The sequence below is a fragment of the Brachionichthys hirsutus genome, unplaced genomic scaffold (assembly GCF_040956055.1).
Source record: "Brachionichthys hirsutus isolate HB-005 unplaced genomic scaffold, CSIRO-AGI_Bhir_v1 contig_391, whole genome shotgun sequence".
In the NCBI taxonomy this organism is placed as follows: domain Eukaryota; kingdom Metazoa; phylum Chordata; class Actinopteri; order Lophiiformes; family Brachionichthyidae; genus Brachionichthys; species Brachionichthys hirsutus.
The window spans coordinates 41,069-60,816 of record NW_027180432.1 but is presented as its reverse complement, the minus strand read 5'-3'; the positions used below and the strand labels follow the sequence as shown (position 1 = coordinate 60,816).

The window sequence follows — 19,748 nt, the reverse complement described above, 5'->3', positions numbered from 1 at the left end:
TATTTAGCACACGCACACGCACACGCACACGCACACAAACACACGCGCAAAGAGTCTGTAGACAGTTTTACAAATCATGGGGGGGTGGCGCCCTCTAGCGGTGACAGGTAGAACTCATTATGGCCCGATCAGAGCTTTGGGCTTGCAGTACATCTTCACAGGCACATTATTGATCACTCCACACAGAACAAGCTCGATCGCGTCTGGTGGACGGTTCATTCCCAGCTCCTCCTGTCAACGCGATAAAGTTTACACCAAGCTCAGCTCTCTTGGAAGCAAAATGATACAACCCTCATTTATGTTTAGCAAGTCTGTTGTTTAAATATAGTATTTGTCAGCTGTTTGCATGAACCAAATCTAGGAGAAATCTACCGGTTTTTCCTCATTGAACAACAAAAGGCGACTGCAGCTCCAACGTTTTATACCCGCTGAACATTCCTCACAAGTGCACTGTTAAAAATTACAGAACTCCAGATTAACCATCACAGTCGGGTTGCCGGATCTCGTGGGCCTGGCTGGCCAAGCAGATGAGTGAAAGAATCTGGATCAAACTATTTTTTTTAACTATTAAAGGTCCGACATTATGAAAAACTCACTTCCCCATGTTTCTACACTATTCTGGTGATTTTGGGTCCTTATGGAAATGGAATGTTTTGCTCTCAATAGCAGGCATGTACCTTTACAAGCCTGCTTTCATTTATTTACAATAATGTACAATTGAAACCACGGCCCTAACCTGAATGAGGGTTGTGGTGAACGATTACACCGATTGAACAGAGTTCTGGACACTTCTTACATGTGCTCTACATTACAAGCCTCTTTGGCTACAAAGTCTAATCAGCCAGGCATACGTTCCATAAACGAGGCCGTCGTGGATCCGAGGATCCGAGGATCCTCGACTCCTCGACTCCTCGACTCCCCGTGACGTTGCAGTCGCCGCCTCAGTTGTTGAGATTCAGTGAAATCAAACTCAAACAACACAAATAGCAGCAGCAGATCCTCAAGCCTCTGACAACTTTCCAGATGAACTTATTTTTGCATTATTCATGTACTTTACCACTTTGGGTGGTACACAGTATACACTTTTCGCTCTCTGCAGGGAAGGCGGAATGACACGACGTGGTCTGCTGACTGTATTATCTCTCCTCTTAACGTGTGTCTTTATCCTGCAGCGGTGGCAGAAGTCGGGGACTCACCTGGAGCACCTCGTCTCTCGGTTCTGTCTGGACTCGGAGATGGCTCTGGATGGGATGGACTCGTCTCGTATGCTGGTCATCAGCCCCTGTGAACTGAGCGCGTACACACAGAGATGGGACGTGCCCTTCTCCTGACCCCTGGGCCTGTGGACAATTCAAAGACATCTGCTCTGACACAGTGAGGACGCATGAGCACCTCATGTCAGGGAGTTGTGGCTGAGCGGGAAGCTCCTGAAGACTTCCTGATGCCTCCTCACTGATTAGCATGAGAGGAAATCAGTGTGTGTCTGTCTGCTGTGACGCAAAACATTTCTAATCAATGAAATGTCACGTTTGTTACATCTGGAGATTAAAGTCTGTACGTTTGAGGCTTATGACACATTTGGGAAACGAACCGAGTGCACCTTAAAATCCTGATCTGTCAAAGAGAATATATCGTGAACATGATCAAGGCAGAGTAATTCTAAAGCACAGCTTGAGTTCTTCGTTTATCGCCGTCTGTGCTCGAGGTCCAACGATGAACTGGTGCAGCAGGTGAAACGGACTCTAACACGTCCGCGGGATGAATATCACTGTTTTATACCGAGGCTCCAAAGTCTGCTAGTGGCGACGCAGACCTGCGATAACATGCTCAAATGAAGCTTAGCTATATATACCATGTTTTTATTCACAAACCATGAGCATGTTGGCGTTGGTATGATTTTAATAATGCGTTAGACTGAAGTGCTGCTCCGACCAAAGCATGCTATCTCTGTTTTGCTAGTTTAACGGTAGCTCATAGCGTTAAACTATTAACTGCATTGATTTTATGACAGACTTTTAAACTGGCACAGCATTGGATACATTAAAATATTTGAGTAGCAGTGTCCACAGCAACATGTCAAATATTGGTGTGAACAATATTGATGCACTTGAGTATTGCAATTTCATGCTTAGTTGTAATGCGACTGGTTCTTACCAATCTCAATTTGTGATACATTCTACTGGATATCCTCTGTTGCATAAAAAGTAAAGTTTTTGTTTTTACTCAGAACCGTGTATTCTTTACAGTACTATCACAGTTTTCATGTTTTACTCACAATATTCTTTTTTAATATACGGTATTGTGATACACATTCTAATGTGGAGCTCATGACTTGGCAGCATTCCACCATGAAGAGGAACAGAGAAGTCTTATTCCTGCTGTGCTGGACTATTTCTCTCATAGATTGAGTGTGTGACAGCATCTGTATCTGAATTATTCATCTCGTCAGTGTTCCCTACATCGTTATTAGATCCTTAAACCCGACCTTTTGCTTGACCTTTCGTTGTTACCCTAGGAGTATCGAGAAAGAAAGCAGCCAGAGAAAAGCCTTTGTTGCCATAAATTACAGGATTCATTCCTTCTAACTAACAGATTGTTTTTGAACAAAAAAAATGAATTCACGTTAAATCACCTTAAATCTGTAAACTGACCTTAATGACTACGTGTTTATATATTCAGAAGTTACTAAAGTCATCTTCATCTGGTCTTGGACGAGAGCAGACGTTTGTCCTCTCGTCCCTGCTTGCATTCTTTGTCTCGTCTCGTCTGTCTGCTTTCCAGGACCCGCTGCGTGCTGAGCTCTGGTCTACTAAATCATGGAATTGATTAACTGGTCTCGTAGTGCGATCGATCACATTTTTTCACCCAAGCATGGGACGCCGGGCCGGGGGAGCCCACCTGTCCAGACGGGGCCCACGCAGCAGGCTACACCATGGATCCCTGGGAGAAATGGAGTGGTCTGTCTCACGGTCCTCTCTGTAGAGGACACTGAAGATATTTGGCTGTTTGGCTTATTGGTGGGGGGGGGGGGGCATCTGCTAGTTGGGATGGGAGTTGCCCTGGAGTACCGGAAAGTCTCCAAGACAGCGGCTTTCAAAGTTCTGGATAAATTGACCATGGGTCTAAAAGTGCTCTTTGGTGCTCTGGGGGACCGTGTGGTGGCTCGAATCGAGGACCTGGGGAAGAGCTCAGGGATCGATCCGGGGAGGACCGGCAGGAACTATAAGGAGACATAATGTGTCTCCTTATAGTTCCTGCTGTTTCTACCCCAAAACACAGTCGTATGGTTCACATTCAGATCATAAATGTAACTTCAATGTAGTCGCCTTATAATTAGAAATCAAAGGATTGACAGGCAGATGAAGATAGATAGATAGATAGATAGATAGATAGATAGATAGATAGATAGATAGATAGATAGATAGATAGATAGATAGATAGATAGATAGATAGAAAGATAGATAGAAAGAGAGAGAGATAGATAGAAAGATAGATAGAAAGAGAGAGAGATATATAGAGGGATAGATAGATAGATAGATAGATAGAAAGATAGATAGAAAGAGAGAGAGATATATAGAGGGATAGATAGATAGATAGAGAGAGAGAGATAGATAGATAGATAGATAGATAGATAGATAGATAGATAGATAGATAGATAGATAGATAGATAGATAGATAGATAGATAGATAGATAGATAGATAGAAAGAGAGATATATATAGAGGGATAGATAGATAGATAGATAGATAGATAGATAGATAGATAGATAGATAGATAGAGAGAGAGAGAGAGAGATAGATAGATAGAAAGAGAGATATATATAGAGGGATAGATAGAGCACTAGATAGATAGATAGATAGATAGATAGATAGATAGATAGATAGATAGATAGATAGATAGATAGATAGATAGAGAGAGAGAGAGAGAGATGATAGATATAGATAGATGATAGAGAGAGAGAGAGAGAGATAGATAGATAGATAGATAGATAGATAGATAGATAGATAGATGATCGATAGATAGAGACATGGATAGATGATAGATAGAGAGAGAGAGATGATAGATAGATGATATATAGATAGATAGATAGATAGATAGATAGATAGATAGATAGATAGATAGATGATAGATAGATAGAGAGAGATGATAGATAGATGATATATAGAGATAGATAGATAGATAGATAGATAGATAGAGATAGATAGGTAGATAGATGATAGATAGAAAGATAGATAGATAGATAAATAGAGATAGATAGATAGATAGATGATAGATAGATATAGATAGATAGAGAGATGATAGATATAGATAGATGATAGAGAGAGAGAGAGAGATAGATAGATAGATAGATAGATAGATAGATAGATAGAGAGGTAGATAGATAGATAGATGATATATAGATATAGATAGATGGATATAGATAGATTATATATTTTATTAAAGTTAATATTTGGGAAACATAAACCAGAGGGGGGCGGTCTCGCAAAAAGGAAGAGGAGGAGAGAGCGGATGCTCATGCCTGCTCATGCCATCTGTCTGGCAGCGACGCCCTCTAGTGGTGGGAGAGTTCTTTAGCTTCTTCTTCCTGCCTTTAGATCAGGGGAGTCGAACCTGTCCGAGACACTCCAGGTTTTCTTTCCAACCATCTCTCCAGCAGCTGATCTCACTAATGAGTTTATTCTCTCTCATTGGAGCAGGCGTTGATAATTAAAATCACCTGCTTTAGTAACCGGCTGGAAGGAAAACCTGCAGCGTCTCGGCCCTCCACCGGACAGGTTCGACACCCCTGCTTTAGATCCCTCCAACCAACAGAACGGACCTCTGATCCACGCCGCAGAAGAACCTCCGCAGATGGTTCTCGTTTGTTCTGGATTTAACATAAAGCACTCGTCTCGGCTTTGTTCTTCTACTCTTATGTAGAACCTGAGCCTCCTAAAGAGCTACAAAATAAACACTTACGTTTTGAGCGTTGCAAACAAATGGAAAAGAGAGAGGAGAGGAGAAATAATTTTCCCAACATTTTTTAATAAATAAAGGAAAAGACAGGAGGCGGAGCTAGAAGTGGAGGAGATGAAGATGCTGAGGTTCTCCTTGGGAGTGACCAGGTTGGACAGGATTAGAAATGAGACAATAAGAGGGACAGTGAAGGTTAGACGTTTTGGAGACAAGGTCAGAGAGACCAGACTTTGATGGTTTGGACATGTCCAGAGGAGAGACAGGGACTATATCGGTAGAAGGATGCTGAGGATGGAACTGCCAGGGAACAGGACTAGAGGACGACCCAGGAGAAGAGACATGGACGTAGTGAGGGAGGACATGAGAGTGTCTGGTGTTGGGGAGGACGATGCAAAGGACAGGACTAGAGGACGACCCAGGAGGAGAGACATGTACGTAGTGAGGGAGGACATGAGAGTGGCTGGTGTTGGGGAGGACGATGCAAAGGACAGGACTAGAGGACGACCCAGGAGGAGAGACATGGACGTAGTGAGGGAGGATGATGATTTTCTATGGCGACCCCTGACGGGACAAGATGAACGTACAGTAGTAGTAGTAGTGTTGCTGATAATAATAATAATAATAATAATAAGCTTTATTTATATAGCACTTTTTAGAAATAAAATTCCCAAAGTGCTTTAACAGATAATAACAAATCAACATGAATCATATAAACAAAAAATACATTTTAAACAAACATTAATCAATGTAAAATGGGTGTATAAAAGCAACAGTGGCGTCAGGGCACAAGCGATGAGACTCGGTATCCAGCAATAATCATAAAATAATAAAACAATGTTCAAAATATAAAAATAAATACATTTAAAAAAAATTAATTAAAGTAAATAAAAAGTAATTAAAACAGTGGACTCCATCAATTAAAAGCCAGTCTATATAAATACGTTTTTAGAAGTGTTTTAAAAGAAGTAACTGAATCTGCAAGCCTTATATTTTCAGGCAGGTCGTTCCAAAGCCGAGGGGCCCTGATGGCGAATGCTCTGTCACCTTTTGATTTTAACCTCGACTTCGGAAGTACCAGAAATCCTCGACCCCAGGATCTCAGGCTGCGGGGGGGCTCATATAAAGTCAATAAATCATAAATATAAGTTGGGCCCAGACCCATAAGAGCTTTAAAAGCGATCAGTAAAATCTTAAAATCAATTCTAAATTGGACTGGCAGCCAGTGCAGCGAAGCAAGGACTGGGGTGATGTGATGGCGTCTGTTAAAACCAGTCAGAAGCCGAGCTGCTGCGTTCTGCACTAGTTGGAGGCGGGACAGTGATTTGTTGTTTGTGCCAGACAGGAGAGAATTGCAGTATCGAGTCTTGAGAAGATGAGTGTGTGGATTACTTTCTCCAGGTCTGACTGTTGTAGCATGTGCTTTACTTTTGTAATTAATCGGAGGTGAAAGAAGCATGATCGAACTGTAGAATTGATGTGTGAGGTGAAGTACAGATTGTGATCAAATATAACTCCCAGGTTTTTTGCAGTGGGTTTGAGGTTATGTGATAGTGGACCAAGTACTGAAGGACAGAAGGGATCAGGGGGGTTAAATAGAATGATTTCTGATTTGGAGTTATTTAATTGAAGAAGGTTATGTGCCATCCAACAGTTAACATCGTCTAGACAATTAAAAACAGAAGCTAGGCTTGCTGGGTCACCAGGTCTCAGGGGAAGGTATATCTGTGTGTTGTCTGCATAACAATGAAAGGAGACGTTATGCCGCCGGATGATCTGGCCCAGCGGAAGCATGTAAATTGAAAGTAAAATTGGGCCTAAAATCGAACCTTGCGGTACACCACAGCTGATGGGTGCTTTAGAAGAAACATAATTATCTATGTTGACTGCAAAAGTTCTTTTAAAAAGATATGATTCGAACCAGCTTAGTGCCTCGTCCGTGATCCCAACCCATGTTTTTAAACAATCAATTAAAATCACATGGTCCACTGTATCAAAAGCTGCGCTTAAATCTAAAAGAATTAAGACAGCACTTTCCCCCCTGTCAACAGCTAAAAGAAGATCGTTTGATACTTTGAGAAGTGCCGTTTCAGTACTGTGCCGTGCTCTAAAACCAGACTGAAACTCTTCAAATATATTATTATGACACATAAAATCTAAAAGCTGCGTTAAAACCACTTTTTCTAAAATGTTTGATAAGAAAGAAAGTTTTGATATAGGCCTAAAATTGCTTAAAACAGTATTGTCAAGGTTCGGTTTCTTAAGAAGAGGTTGGACCACAGCATGTTTAAAAACTGAAGGGAAAACACCTTCCTCCAGGGAGCAATTAGTAATTGTTAAAATGCTGGGTCCAACAGTGTTGAGAACCTCTTTTTAAAACTTAGTGGGAATCAAATCAATGCTGCAGGTTGCAGCTTTCATGCCTGCAATGATTTCAGTTAAAAAAGACAGTGAAACCGGTTCAAAGTTACTAAAATAAGTGTCGATGTTACTGAAAGTATCTAAAACACGCGTTGGGGGGGGGGGGGGGGGGGGGTGGGGATTTGTTCCCGAATGACCTTGACTTTGTTCACAAAAAACTTTAAAAAATCCTTACACAGCTCTGAGGATGGGTTAATAAAATGACAGGAGGGGGGGCGTGTGACTGAATTTAAAACTTTAAAAAGAGCTCTGGGATTGTTGCTATGTGTTGAGATCAGGTTAGAATAAAACGATGCTCTTGCTTCTTTAACTGATGTCTGGTATGTTTTTAAAGCTTCTTTCCATATTTCATAAAACACATGTAGGCCAGATTTTTTCCATTTACGTTCTTTCCTCCTGTAGTCTCTCTTTAGTTCATTTAGGGCCTCATTTAGCCAGGGTTGTGGTGCTCTGTTTTTCTTATTGGTCTTGTATGGGGCGACAGAGTCCAAAATATCCTCACAAGTAGTGTTAAAAAGAGAGACCAGCTCCTCTATGTTAGAAGGTGGAGTAAAAGCAGTTAACGAAGCAGCAGTAAAACGCTCAACAAACTTGGTACTTGACAAAGAGTTAAAAACCCGACGTCATACGGGCGCGCTGTGATTAAAAGACTGAGGGGATAAAATCGCACTAAATAAAATGGCCTTATGATCGGACACACAGATATCCTTAGTCTCAACGTTTTCAGGAGTGACGCCACTGTGCAGGACTAAATCCAAGGTATGACCTTTGTTGTGTGTTGGAACTTGGACTGCCTGAGAGAGACCAAGAGAGTCAATCGTTTCAATAAAATCATTGACAAGGGGGTGAGTGGGACAAAAAACATGTATGTTAAAATCTCCTAAAATAAGAATCCGGTCATGCTTTGTTATAAAATATGATACCAGCTCAGCAAACTCTTGAATAAAAACACTGTTTGTTTTTGGTGGTCTATAAATTATTATAATTATAGTGGAATCACATGAATTCACCCTAAAACCAAGATATTCAAAAGATGTGTAGCTGTTGTATGAAACTGGTATGCATTTAAAAACATTTCTAAAGATGGCAGCTACCCCCCCACCCTTACCTGACAGCCGTGGTTGATTAAGATGGGTGTAGTCTGGCGGGGTAGCTTCAATAAGGGCGCTGTAGTCTCCCTCAGGTAGCCAAGTTTCCGTAATAATAAAAAAGTCCAGATTGTTTATCGTGATAAAATCATGACATAAAAATGATTTGTTATTAAGAGAGCGGACATTTAAAAGACAATGTGTGTCTGTTGTGTGTCGTATTTCAGCCCCTACGTGTCGGCAGACATGACTAAGATGGCTCAAGCTTTCAACACCACGGTGGCAGCTCTAGAGGATGAGCTTACCCAACTCATTCTGGAGGGGCTCATTAATGCACGGATCGACTCCCACAGCAAGGTGACGCGCGCACACACACACACACCTCATGACTTCAGATGAAATGGCAGCACTCGCATACTTTTCCATGCATGTGTTTAAAGGAAAGCTTTTGAAGTTGCTGCTGGCTCCTCCCTCTTCTGGGGCAGCCTTGTCAAATCACTCAGAACACTGTGGATAGGCAAAGTGGAACAAATAATCGATCTCTGAACTGACAGTTCTAAAGCGACTCTCTGATGTGCTGACAGATTCTTTATGCGAGGGACGTGGATCAGAGGAGCACCACGTTTGAGAAGTCGCTCCATATGGGCAAAGAGTTCCAGACACGCGCCAAAGCCATGATCCTCCGGGCTGCAGTGCTGCGCAACCAGATCCACGTCAAGGTAGAGAAAATGTTTCTGCTGACGGTCTCCAGGTGAAGGGACGAGCCCAAAGTGCAGTAGCCGAGGCAAGAACGGAGCTTACGACAGTCCGAAGTTAACGTCTGAGGAATGAGTCACTGTTGAGCCGGTGCTCTGTGGTGCCATCAGCTCCCCCACCCCCGTCTGTCTTCAACACAGGGTCTCGTTTGTGGATCTTATGAGGGGGGTGGGGAGCTATGTTGGATTAAATGTTGGACTAAAAGTCTGACATTTTAACATGAAATACTCAAAGACCTTTGTCGTGTCTGTTTCTCAGTCGCCACCCAGAGAAGGCGGCCAGGGTGAACTGACACCAGCCAACAGCCAGACCAGAATGAGCACCAACATGTGAGGGAGACGCCCCCCCCCCCCACCGCCGGCTCGCCTTCTGACAGACGCAGACCGGAGAGGAAACCAACACAACCACCCCGTCTCTGCGAGAGACACACAATGTATCAGACTTCAGTGTCCCCGCAGCACGGCACGGGGACGTCCTTCTGGTTTGGTGAAAGATCAGCACTTGTGTTAGGAAACGTGTTTGTCCTGTGTGCACGACGGAGGCCTCCTGAACCCAAGCAAGGTTTGAATATAAAAAGATTCTGCTTGTATCCGTGCATCAGCCATTGATCAATCAATCGCTGCAGTTGCTGTGATGAAATGTGTATCGATCGTGGTTCTCCGCTTTCACGCTGCGGATGGAGGAAATCTCCACCCATCAGTTAAAACTCCTTCTGACAGGAGACTCTGCCAGACGTTCCCACCAGACCCTCACATTACGTTTGGGCCTGCCAGGTCTGTCCGGCGTCCTCCCCCATTTGACTCACCACCAGGTGGTGATCGGTTGACAGCTCCGCCCCTCTCTTCACCCGAGTGTCCAAGACATGCGGCCGCAAGTCCGGCGATACGACGACAAAGTCGATCATCGAACTGCGGCCGAGCGTGTCCTGGTGCCAAGTGCACATATGGACACCCTTATGCTTGAACATGGTGTTTGTTATGGACAATCTGTGACGAGCACAGAAGTCCAATAACAAAACACCCGGACCGGGAATATTCATGGGATTGGAGACGGAGCAATCAAACAAGAAACAGGTGGGAAATGTGGGATTTTATTGTAAAGCAGAATTTCTGTCTAAAGAAAGGAACCAGCAGGACGACTTCAGCCTTCGTCTCGTTAACAACACAGGAAGTGATTGTGATCCGTGAACAGACAGGAAGCACTGGGGGAGGGGCGGAGTCCAGGAGGAACAAAGACACGCCCGTTTACTCCAACACCTCCGGACTCGTTAGTGTCCGAGTCCCGCCGCAGGTTCCAGGAGGACTGGAAGCAAAGGAAGGATTTCTGGGGACGGACAGCAGAGACGACTCTAGAGGCCGTCAGATGTCTCTCGTCTCAGATCACATGACCCCAGGAGGACCAATAGGACAAAGGGAAAGCACAAACAACCCAGCAGCCGAAGAGTTAAAGTGTAATGATGGAGGACGTTCTAAGGACGTCGGATGAAGACAGTCTTAAAGATCCTGTTTGACGTCTCCAGAGAAGAGAGACGAGAACAATCCCCGAAATATTTAAATGACACCGTTTAGACTCTAATCAATAAGTATCGATCACTGGATCCTCGTCGCTGATATCTTTGATCGGATCGGGTTCTGGTAAAGACCCGGTGGACTCCAGTTCAAACAGGACGATGTGGGGACACCGCTCCTTGTCCCAGAACCCTGCGGAGACAGAACCAACAGAACTGAGCAGAAACGCCACGAAGCCACACCCGAACCCGATCAGTCCACCTTAAATGTCCAGGTGGACTCAATGTCTTTGTCCAACAACCTCAGATCCCTTCAGGTGAAACCGCTTCACCTTTTGTTGTGGGAAAGACACCAAAGGACAAAGACTATCTTGTCTCACAAGTCTGACAGAGAATAATCTCCCCGTGTCAGAAGGTTCTTCTACACATAGTGTCCCACACGAAGACACTCACTGCGTTCATTCTGTCCTTGTCCCAACGCCCTCCGGCTGGATGACGACCTCCGGCCGCATGTCCACCTCTGGCTGCATGTCCGCCTCCGGCTGCATGTCCACCTCCAGCTGCAGTCTCTTCGTGAGCTCAGCGCTGTCCTCAGAAGGTGGACGAGGTTTACCTGGATAACAAAGACGCATCATTCCACCGCTCACGGTTGCAGGTGAACGGATGCGAGTGGATCACCAGCAACACTCCATCAAACAAAAGTAGCTGCTGCTAAACAGAGGAGACGAAGAACGGAACGTCCTCCGAGAGGAACCGGGGACAGTTTAACGCTTGTGTTACAAAAAAAGTCCCATTCATGACCCTTCAAGTGGACAAAATGTCCACCTGTAAAATGTAATATTTTTCATGACCTCATTCTGGACCTGATCCAGTTGGAGAGATAGACACCGCCCCCCCCCCGCCCCCCCCCCCCCCACCCTGCGTGACTGTGTCAAATTCCATAAACATTGATAAATAATCAACTGAGATATTGAGGAAAATATTTTGAATCTCCATTGACTGCAATATTAACAAATAGTTCCAAGTGATCCAGAATCCAGGATCTCTTCTGGATCATCACCGAAATGTAATCATCTGTTCCTGGAAACATTCCCGACAAATCCTGGAAAGTTCATCCAGATCCGTCCAGAACTTTTTGAGTTATCTTGCTAACAGCCGGACAGACAAACGGCGGTGGGAAATATGGGTTTTCAAATTTAAGCCCAAATTACCCCCCTTTCAAAAATCACCCCTCTGTGACCTTTTCTTGGACACTATGTAGAACAAATGGACATTTTTGTCTCAAGGGTCGTGGACAGGTTAAACACGGATTACACAGTCAAATTATGGACGTTGAGATTTTGTGACTCCGCCTCACCAAAGAGGACGGTGGTTGTCCTGGAGGGAGCTTAGAATTTCTGAAATGGACTAAACTGTCCAGGAGTTACTCAAGGGTCAACACAGCACGACTGGCTTCCCTGGTCCGTCATCGTGGTTCTGGACTCTGAAGCTGAAACCACCTCCTGTTTGCTTCATCAGGTCAAAGTGTCCAATCAAAGCCAGGAGACAGAGACTGGTTCTGTCTGGGTCGCTCACCTGTCCTCTGTCTGTACAGCTTGAATCCAACGGCAGCCGTGAGGACGAGAAGAACCGCTGCAGTGATGACGATGATGATGATGGCGTTCCCGTTAGTGGGTTCCTCTGGGGAGCAGAAAACAACAAGTCAGAGAACAACGTCCATGTCCCAACAGAACCGTCCTGCAGACGGACACCACCTGGTTGGTGGTCCTGCCGTCCTGTTTAGGTGGTTTCATGTCGACCTGTCCACAGGAGGACGGTCTGTGTTTCTTTCTGTCCTGATGTTGGTTCCAGTCTCAGGGAGACTCGTCCAATAAACTGTCCTGTGGCGGATTTACAGACGGATCCGTTCGTCCACTGCTCAAATAAAGACACTAAATCTACTCTTCTTCACGTGTTCTAATGGTCTGACAGAAGTTTGACTTTTTAAAGACAGTTTCATTATCACTGATTCAAAGGCTTCCGCCTTCTGTGCAGGTACCGGGTTAGGGTTCTGGTACCGTTGTCTGGGTCCCGGGTGGCTTATTGATTATCTGAACTCTAAAGTTACACAGAAAACAGCAAACAACAATGAAACAAACAACTTCTGTCCAACTCTTCAAACCCATGATCTGGACCATCAGAGAGACAGAAATGTGTCCCCACCTTCACCCCCTGATCCCAGTCTCACCCCAGTTGGTCCAGATCTTTCCTTTGTCCAGTCTGGTGACCAAGTCGTCCTTCACACCGAAGAGCTGGAACACACAGTCGTACCTCCTCCAGTCTTCAGCCGCCGCCGATGAAAGGTCCAGGTCCACACTCATCTGGAAGGTTCCGTCATGGTTGGGGAGGATCTCTCTGTGCTCCACCTCCTCATGAAGCTCCTCCCCATCCTTCCTCCAGAAGAGAGCGGCTCTGTCTGGGTAGAAACCTGTAGCGAAGCAGCTGACGGGAGAGGAAGGAGTCTTCTGGAGGAGAAACACTGAGGGGAGCTCTGGAGGAGGAGACAAAGACACGTTATAGAGGGGAGCTCTGGAGGAGGAGACAAAGACACGTTAGAGAGGGGAGCTCTGGAGGAGGAGACAAAGACACGTTATAGAGGGGAGATCTGGAGGAGGAGACAAAGACACGTTAGAGAGGGGAGCTCTGGAGGAGGAGACAAAGACATTTTGGAGAGGGGAGCTCTGTCGGAGGAGACAAAGACACATTAGAGAGGGGAGATCTGGATGAGGAGACAAAGACACGTTAGAGAGGGGAGATCTGGAGGAGGAGACAAAGACACGTTAGAGAGGGGAGCTCTGGAGGAGGAGACAAAGACACGTTAGAGAGGGGAGCTCTGGAGGAGACAAAGATACGTTAGAGAGGGGAGATCTGGAGGAGGAGACAAAGACACGTTAGAGAGGGGAGCTCTGGAGGAGGAGAAAAAGACACGTTATAGAGGGGAGATCTGGATGAGGAGACAAAGACACGTTAGAGAGGGGATCTCTGGAGGAGGAGACAAAGACACGTTAGAGAGGGGAGCTCTGGAGGAGGAGACGAAGACACGTTAGAGAGGGGAGCTCTGGAGGAGGAGACAAAGACACGTTAGAGAGGGGAGATCTGGAGGAGGAGACAAAGACACGTTATAGAGGGGAGCTCTGGAGGAGGAGACAAAGACACGTTAGAGAGGGGAGATCTGGAGGAGGAGACAAAGACACGTTAGAGAGGGGAGCTCTGGAGGAGACAAAGACACGTTAGAGAGGGGAGCTCTGGAGGAGGAGACAAAGACACGTTAGAGAGGGGAGCTCTGGAGGAGGAGACAAAGACACGTTAGAGAGGAGATCTCTGGAGGAGGAGACAAAGACACGTTAGAGAGGGGAGCTCTGGAGGAGGAGACAAAGACACGTTAGAGAGGGGAGCTCTGGAGGAGGAGACAAAGACACGTTAGAGAGGGGAGCTCTGGAGGAGGAGACAAAGACACGTTAGAGAGGGGAGCTCTGGAGGAGGAGACAAAGACACGTTAGAGAGGGGAGCTCTGGAGGAGGAGACAAAGACACGTTAGAGAGGGGAGCTCTGGAGGAGGAGACAAAGACACGTTAGAGAGGGGAGCTCTGGAGGAGGAGACAGACACGTCATCAGGAGTCACTGTTGTCGCCAGAGACACTGAAACAACGCAAATAAACCTCAGAGGAGAGGAGGCGACAAAAGAAGGGAGGAGCAGAGGAGAAGAAGACTGAAGGAGAGAAGAGGACAGAGAGGTAAAGGACAGAGTGTGTCTCTGTGTGTGGGTCAGAAACAGCAGAGGAACATGAAGGTTGTTGGTTTGAAACTCCACCAGGTGATGTGCTTCTACCTGTTCTCAGCAGAGAGCTCCTCCCATACTCCAGATACTTCCTCCCCCACTCAGGACACACCTGGGTGAAGTAATACTTCAAGTATTCCATCTTAGCTCTATCATGATCCCATCTGTGTTTGGTGATGACAGCCTGAGGACTGGGAGCGATCCATGTCTCCGTCTTCAGGTCCAGGACGATGAAGTCTTCTCCATTATAACCATACTGACGAAAACCAGTGACCTCTCCAGTCTCATCGTCCCACTCACAGCCGTACATCCGCTGGACAATGTGGACACCTGAGAGAGAGACAGACTCCAGTCATCGACCTGGTCCTCACTGGACCCAGCAGAACCAGCAGAACCAGCAGAACCAGTCTGTGTCCCGGAGCTTTAGAAACCCAGCAGTGATGCAAAAGGGTTCCTGCAGAGGTGTGTGTGTGTGTGTGTGTGTGTGTGTGTGTGTTTACTTCCTACAGCATGAACACAACATTTAATAAACACAAACAAACCTTCTGATTGGTTGAAGCGCTTCTTTAAAGTTTCCATGTCGAATTTGGACTGTTCTTGGTTCCCCACATTGATCCTCGTCTGTCGGGTCCAGTACTCTGGATGCTCTGCTGTGACTTTGTCCATCCAGTCCTGTTTGGGTTCTGCTCTCTTGGTCTTACTGTCATAGTGATCCATCTGGACGTCATCGATCAAACCAACACACACAAACTCCGGGAAGTTTGAGACTCCAGAAGACGCCGTCTCGAAATACTTCAAAGAGTGAGTCTCTGAAAGAAAAACCAGAATCACGATCTGAAGGTTGAACCTGTTTCCACCTGATGACATCACTTCCTGCTCTCCACTCACACCTGAACCTGTGACCGATGACAACTTCTGGTTCTGATTACAGGTTTGAACTCTGAGGCTCCTGCAGCTGAAACCCAGCAGAACTTCTTCTTCTATGGTTTCACAAAGTTGCGCTGGTCATTTTCCACCATCAGCTGATAACTGGCATCATTTTCAAGGCCAGATGTCGGAGAGTTTGTGAATTAAAAAGGTTTGACCCTAAAGATTTGGGTTTCAGCACCACAGCAAATAAAGGTGTGACCCGGTCCCGAAACACCGTCAGGTCCTGATGGGCAGAACCTGCAGAACCCAAAGCCTGTTTCACTCACAACAGATTTTGTGAAGAATATTTCTCATTAATATTGATACATTTAATATTTGAAGGACACGGTTCTGAATAAGAAAGAACGCCAGTCTAACACCGGTTATAACAGCAGTTATAACACCAGTTATAATACCAGTTATAATATCAGTTATAATACCAGTCTAACACCAGTTATAACACCAGTTATAATACCAGTTATAATATCAGTCTAACACCAGTTATAACACCAGTCAGCAGTTATAACAGCAGTTATAACCTCAGTTATAACCTCAGTTATAACACCAGTTATAATATCCGTTGGATTCAGAGCGGATTCTGATCCTCTGACGTTCCAACATTCCCTCCATCATCAGCTGACGTCTCTTCCTTCTCGTCCTGGTTCTAACAGTTGGTTCTGTTCAGGTATCAACAGGAAGGTTCTCTGATTTGTTCTCTTTGAGTTCTGACACTTCCGTTGTTGTTCTCCTCAGAACCTCCGCCGTCGTCTGAAGACGTGGACATCCTGTTTCTGTGTCACGTCCAGAATGCTGAACAAATCCGTCCCCTGCTCATAGTTCGGTGTGGAAACCGTGCGGTCCAGTCCATGCTGGGTTCTGAGGCTGACACGGGTCAGAACCCATCCAAACGGATCAGGACATTTGTCAGCTGGAGAATAAAGCTGTCCACTCCCTGGTGGACAAACTCTATCATGAAGACGCAGCTTGGAAACCATCTCTAAACCGGTTTGTTGTTGGACCTCCGCAGAACCACCGACCGACACCAGCACACCTCCGTCATCAGGTCTGATGTCCGTCTGAGCCGGAGGTTCTGAACCCATCAAATTAAAGAGGACAAAGAAGGAAGAACTACCTCTGTCCTCCTGTCCCAGTTGGACCTGAAGTAAATGGACTTTACAGGAAGAACTTTAAGATGACGGGTCGGTACCGTTTGGACATTTCTAGACTCCTAACATGTCAGGAAGTCCAACAACAGAACCGTCAACCCAGAGAGCAGGATAGAAACTCACCTCCCACCGCCCCAGGTACACCTGTACCCAGAACCAGAACCAGAACCAGAACCGAGGTCTTCATCGTGAACTGTCCCATCTGCAGCTCAAACAACAGAACAGCCACAAGATTCTTTAAAGCTTCCAGTCCGACCATCAAGGGTGAAGTGAGGACAAAACACGAGAGGAGCGGACTTCCCCGTCCGTCTGAGCCAATCAGAATTTAGTCTGAGCCAATCAGAATTTAGTCTGAGCGACGACGTCGCAGAACTGGATCGTGTCCTGGCAGAACTGTCACAGGTTGTGAATCAAAAGCAAAAGTAGAATGGATCTTATTTTAAGCTGCGTCAGAGTCTTTGTTTGAGCGTTGTTGAGAGCGATGTTTGCCACTATTAATGTGTGCTTAGGTTGGCACTACTTGCCACGGCTGAGTTGGGCGGAAAGTTACGCTGTGTTCTATGTTGTGTGAATAAAAGGCGGAACCTTCCTGTGCAAGTTGGTGCTGGATGAGCGGAGCACAGGAGAGGCTGTACCGAAAGAAAGTGATTCACGTGTCTCCTGTGTCGTATGTGCTGAGACGACGAAGCGAAGTACTGGAAGCTGTCTTCACCAGAAATGGAAGAAGCAAATAACCGGCGAGCTGCTGCAGAAGAGCCAACAGGTTATGGGCCCAGGCTAGGTACGGCGGTGCACGGACGGGGGCTACCGCCACGCTTCGACGGAGACGAGTCATGCTACCATATATGGGAGGCAAGGTTTTTAGCGTACTTGAAAACCATCCACCTCAAAGACGCTATCCTTGGACGTGGGTTAGCAGCAGGAGCTAACGCACATGAAGCTGCCGAGACGGGTAGGAAAAACGAGCTAGCATACGCAGAATTGTGTGGCTGTTTGGACGACAAGACACTTGTGCTAATCCTCTATGAAGCGCCAGATGATGGCAAGAGAAGCCTAGAAATATTGAGGCGCCATTTTGAGTCAGAAGAAAAGCCGCGAATTGTCGGGCTGTACACGGAGCTAACCAATATGCTAATGGCTGACGGTGAAGAGCTAGCGGACTATCTAGCACGTGTGGATAAGATAGTGGCCGCATTAAACAGAGCTAAAGAGACCCTCAGCGATGCACTTTTGGTGGCAATGGTGCTAAAAGGACTCACAGATGACTACAATCCGTTTTCTGTACATGTTACACAAACAAGGGAAGTGCTAACCTTCTCTGAGTTCAAAGCGAGGTTGAGAAGTTTTGAATGCTCACTGCGCTACCGTAGCAGACCCCGGGCTGATGAAGTAATGACGGCTAATTACAAAACGCCCAGATCAAAGTGTAACGAGAAGGAGAAAAAATATGTCTTCAACGGAGACTGCTTTATTTGTGATAAAGTGGGACATAAAGCAAGAGATTGCAGAAATAAAGAAAAGAAGACGCAGAGAAGATGGGCAGGTCCACATAACAGCAATAAAGTGGCCACCATTGCAGACACTGGACAAGGTTATCGTCAGGATAAAGATGGCTCCAGACCCGCGAAGGAAGAAAAGGAAACATTCGCGTTCCAGGGGAGCGAATGGAGGCCCCATGCCACGCGACAGCAGGGACTTCTCGTGGACAGCGGTGCCTCTTCCCACATCGTGACCGACGAGCGAGCCTTCATCAGATTCGATGAGACCTTCAGGCCAAGGAACCACATCATGCAGCTGGCGGATGGGACACGGACGACCGGCAGCGTCCAGAAAAAGGGGGATGCGCAGATCAAGCTGATTGACAGCAACGGAAAGGTGGTGAGTGTCAAGCTCTCGCCCGCAGACTGCTGGGATAGGCTCCAGCATGACCCCCCGACCCTGTTACGGATACAGCAGCAGAGCTTAGATGAACCTTGAGGTGAATGAGTGAACCAGATGATTTGATTTCACCAGGCCTTGAGTTTCCACAGGAGGTGGCTTTGGTCTGTCTGACCCAGGCCTGGTGTTCTTTCCTCCTGCCTGAATGAATGGGCAAAGAGACTTTGCTGACCATGACCAGAGGTGAGAGGAGGAACGTAGATTGGCCGGTAAATCAAGAACTTCTCCTTTCGGCTCAGCGCCTTTTCACCACGACAGACCGATAACGACGACCGCATCACTGCGGCACCGATCCGCATGTCAATCTCACGCTCCATCCTTCCCTCACTCCTAAACAAGAACCCAAATACTGGAGCTTTGAGTCATGACCGAAGGTGGCAAAGGGTGTAGATATTTAAGTCCAGGGGGAACTTGGCAAAATCACATTTCCAGTCCATGTACAGTTTGTACATGACTAGTAGTCCCAGTCGGATAACGGGAATAAGAGTTGATGGGGACAGAGTGGAAGCAAACACAAAAGCTATATTGTTGCAATTTAAAAAAGACAGTGGAGTGAAAAATGGAGCGGGAGAACCTTAAGGGGAAGAAACGATACATGCGCAATGATGAATGAACACATGGTCACAGAAGAAAGCAAATCTACGAACTAACATATACTGGTGGCCGGCAGGAGAATGGCACCATAGGAAGACTCATTCACGGGGAGTCGGCCAGGATACTGTCCACAATACGGGGGGGTCCTCACTTTGCGACTTGTAGGATTTAAGACGGGCTTTCTGAATTTTTAAAGTTTAGCGACACGGAATCGCTGTTGCTGCTGTGGCGTCATGAGAGAGTACGTACGTACATGTACAGTATAAATGGCCTATACGTATGCAAATATAAAAAAAGTGACCACAAAACGTCTGCCGATTCTCGGGGTTTCGTTTAGCGACGGTATCTTTTAGCGATGAGGACTTCGAAACGTGGTTCCGTCGCTAAGTGAGGACCAGCTGTAATTACTATTATATAAACTAATCATAATAGTTTCACCAGACTTGACACATCTGGTGTAATAATGTGGATAAACGGAGCCCATGGCAGTTCTAGGGTTAACATGGCAGCAGGAAGCTGAACGCCGATGTGAGCAGAATGCCCGGAATGCAAACAACGTTGTTCCTGATTGGCCGGTAGACGGCTGGAGCCGGTCTGGGA

At 46.1% G+C, this 19,748-nt stretch overlaps 4 protein-coding genes across 4 annotated transcripts in view; 2 read left to right on the top strand and 2 right to left on the bottom strand.

Annotated features, from left to right (window-relative positions):
- Positions 1–1,331, top strand: part of LOC137914894 (polypeptide N-acetylgalactosaminyltransferase 14-like) — a 37,128-nt gene extending 35,797 nt beyond the window's left edge. The window contains exon 11 of the mRNA XM_068758383.1: positions 1,173–1,331. Coding sequence (XP_068614484.1) covers positions 1,173–1,331 — 159 coding nt within the window. The remainder of the gene's footprint in view (positions 1–1,172) is intronic.
- A 6,665-nt stretch (positions 1,332–7,996) lies between these two features.
- LOC137914893 (uncharacterized) lies at positions 7,997–8,650 on the bottom strand (the record flags this gene model as incomplete). The annotated part of the gene is made up of 1 exon (XM_068758381.1): positions 7,997–8,650. A coding segment is annotated over one exon (654 nt), but the record flags the coding sequence as incomplete, so codon positions are not given.
- Positions 8,651–8,659: 9 nt separating this feature from the next.
- LOC137914892 (COP9 signalosome complex subunit 1-like) lies at positions 8,660–9,550 on the top strand. The gene is made up of 3 exons (XM_068758380.1): positions 8,660–8,818; positions 9,046–9,180; positions 9,476–9,550. The coding sequence occupies exons 1-3, from the start codon at positions 8,660–8,662 to the stop codon at positions 9,548–9,550; spliced, it is 369 nt and encodes a 122-aa protein (XP_068614481.1).
- Positions 9,551–10,291: 741 nt separating this feature from the next.
- On the bottom strand, positions 10,292–16,803 carry LOC137914885 (major histocompatibility complex class I-related gene protein-like). The gene is made up of 7 exons (XM_068758374.1): positions 16,740–16,803; positions 15,084–15,350; positions 14,593–14,871; positions 12,952–13,254; positions 12,300–12,404; positions 11,178–11,337; positions 10,292–10,917 (listed from the first exon to the last, which is right to left on the bottom strand). The coding sequence occupies exons 1-6, from the start codon at positions 16,801–16,803 to the stop codon at positions 11,183–11,185; spliced, it is 1,173 nt and encodes a 390-aa protein (XP_068614475.1). The 3' UTR covers positions 10,292–10,917; positions 11,178–11,182.
- Between the last annotated feature and the right edge of the window lie 2,945 nt (positions 16,804–19,748).

Coding starts and splice junctions, on each gene's coding strand:
- LOC137914885 (XM_068758374.1), bottom strand. CDS start 16,803: ATGAAGACCTCGGTTCTGGTTCTGGTTCTGGTTCTGGGTACAGGTGTA. Junction 13,255..14,592: donor GAGCTCTCTGCTGAGAACAG/GTAGAAGCACAT, acceptor CTCCTCCTCCAG/AGCTCCCCTCAGTGTTTCTC. Junction 12,405..12,951: donor AAAGATCTGGACCAACTGGG/GTGAGACTGGGA, acceptor TCTGCTCCCCAG/AGGAACCCACTAACGGGAAC.
- LOC137914892 (XM_068758380.1), top strand. CDS start 8,660: ATGTGTGTCTGTTGTGTGTCGTATTTCAGCCCCTACGTGTCGGCAGAC. Junction 8,819..9,045: donor GGATCGACTCCCACAGCAAG/GTGACGCGCGCA, acceptor ATGTGCTGACAG/ATTCTTTATGCGAGGGACGT. Junction 9,181..9,475: donor GCAACCAGATCCACGTCAAG/GTAGAGAAAATG, acceptor TCTGTTTCTCAG/TCGCCACCCAGAGAAGGCGG.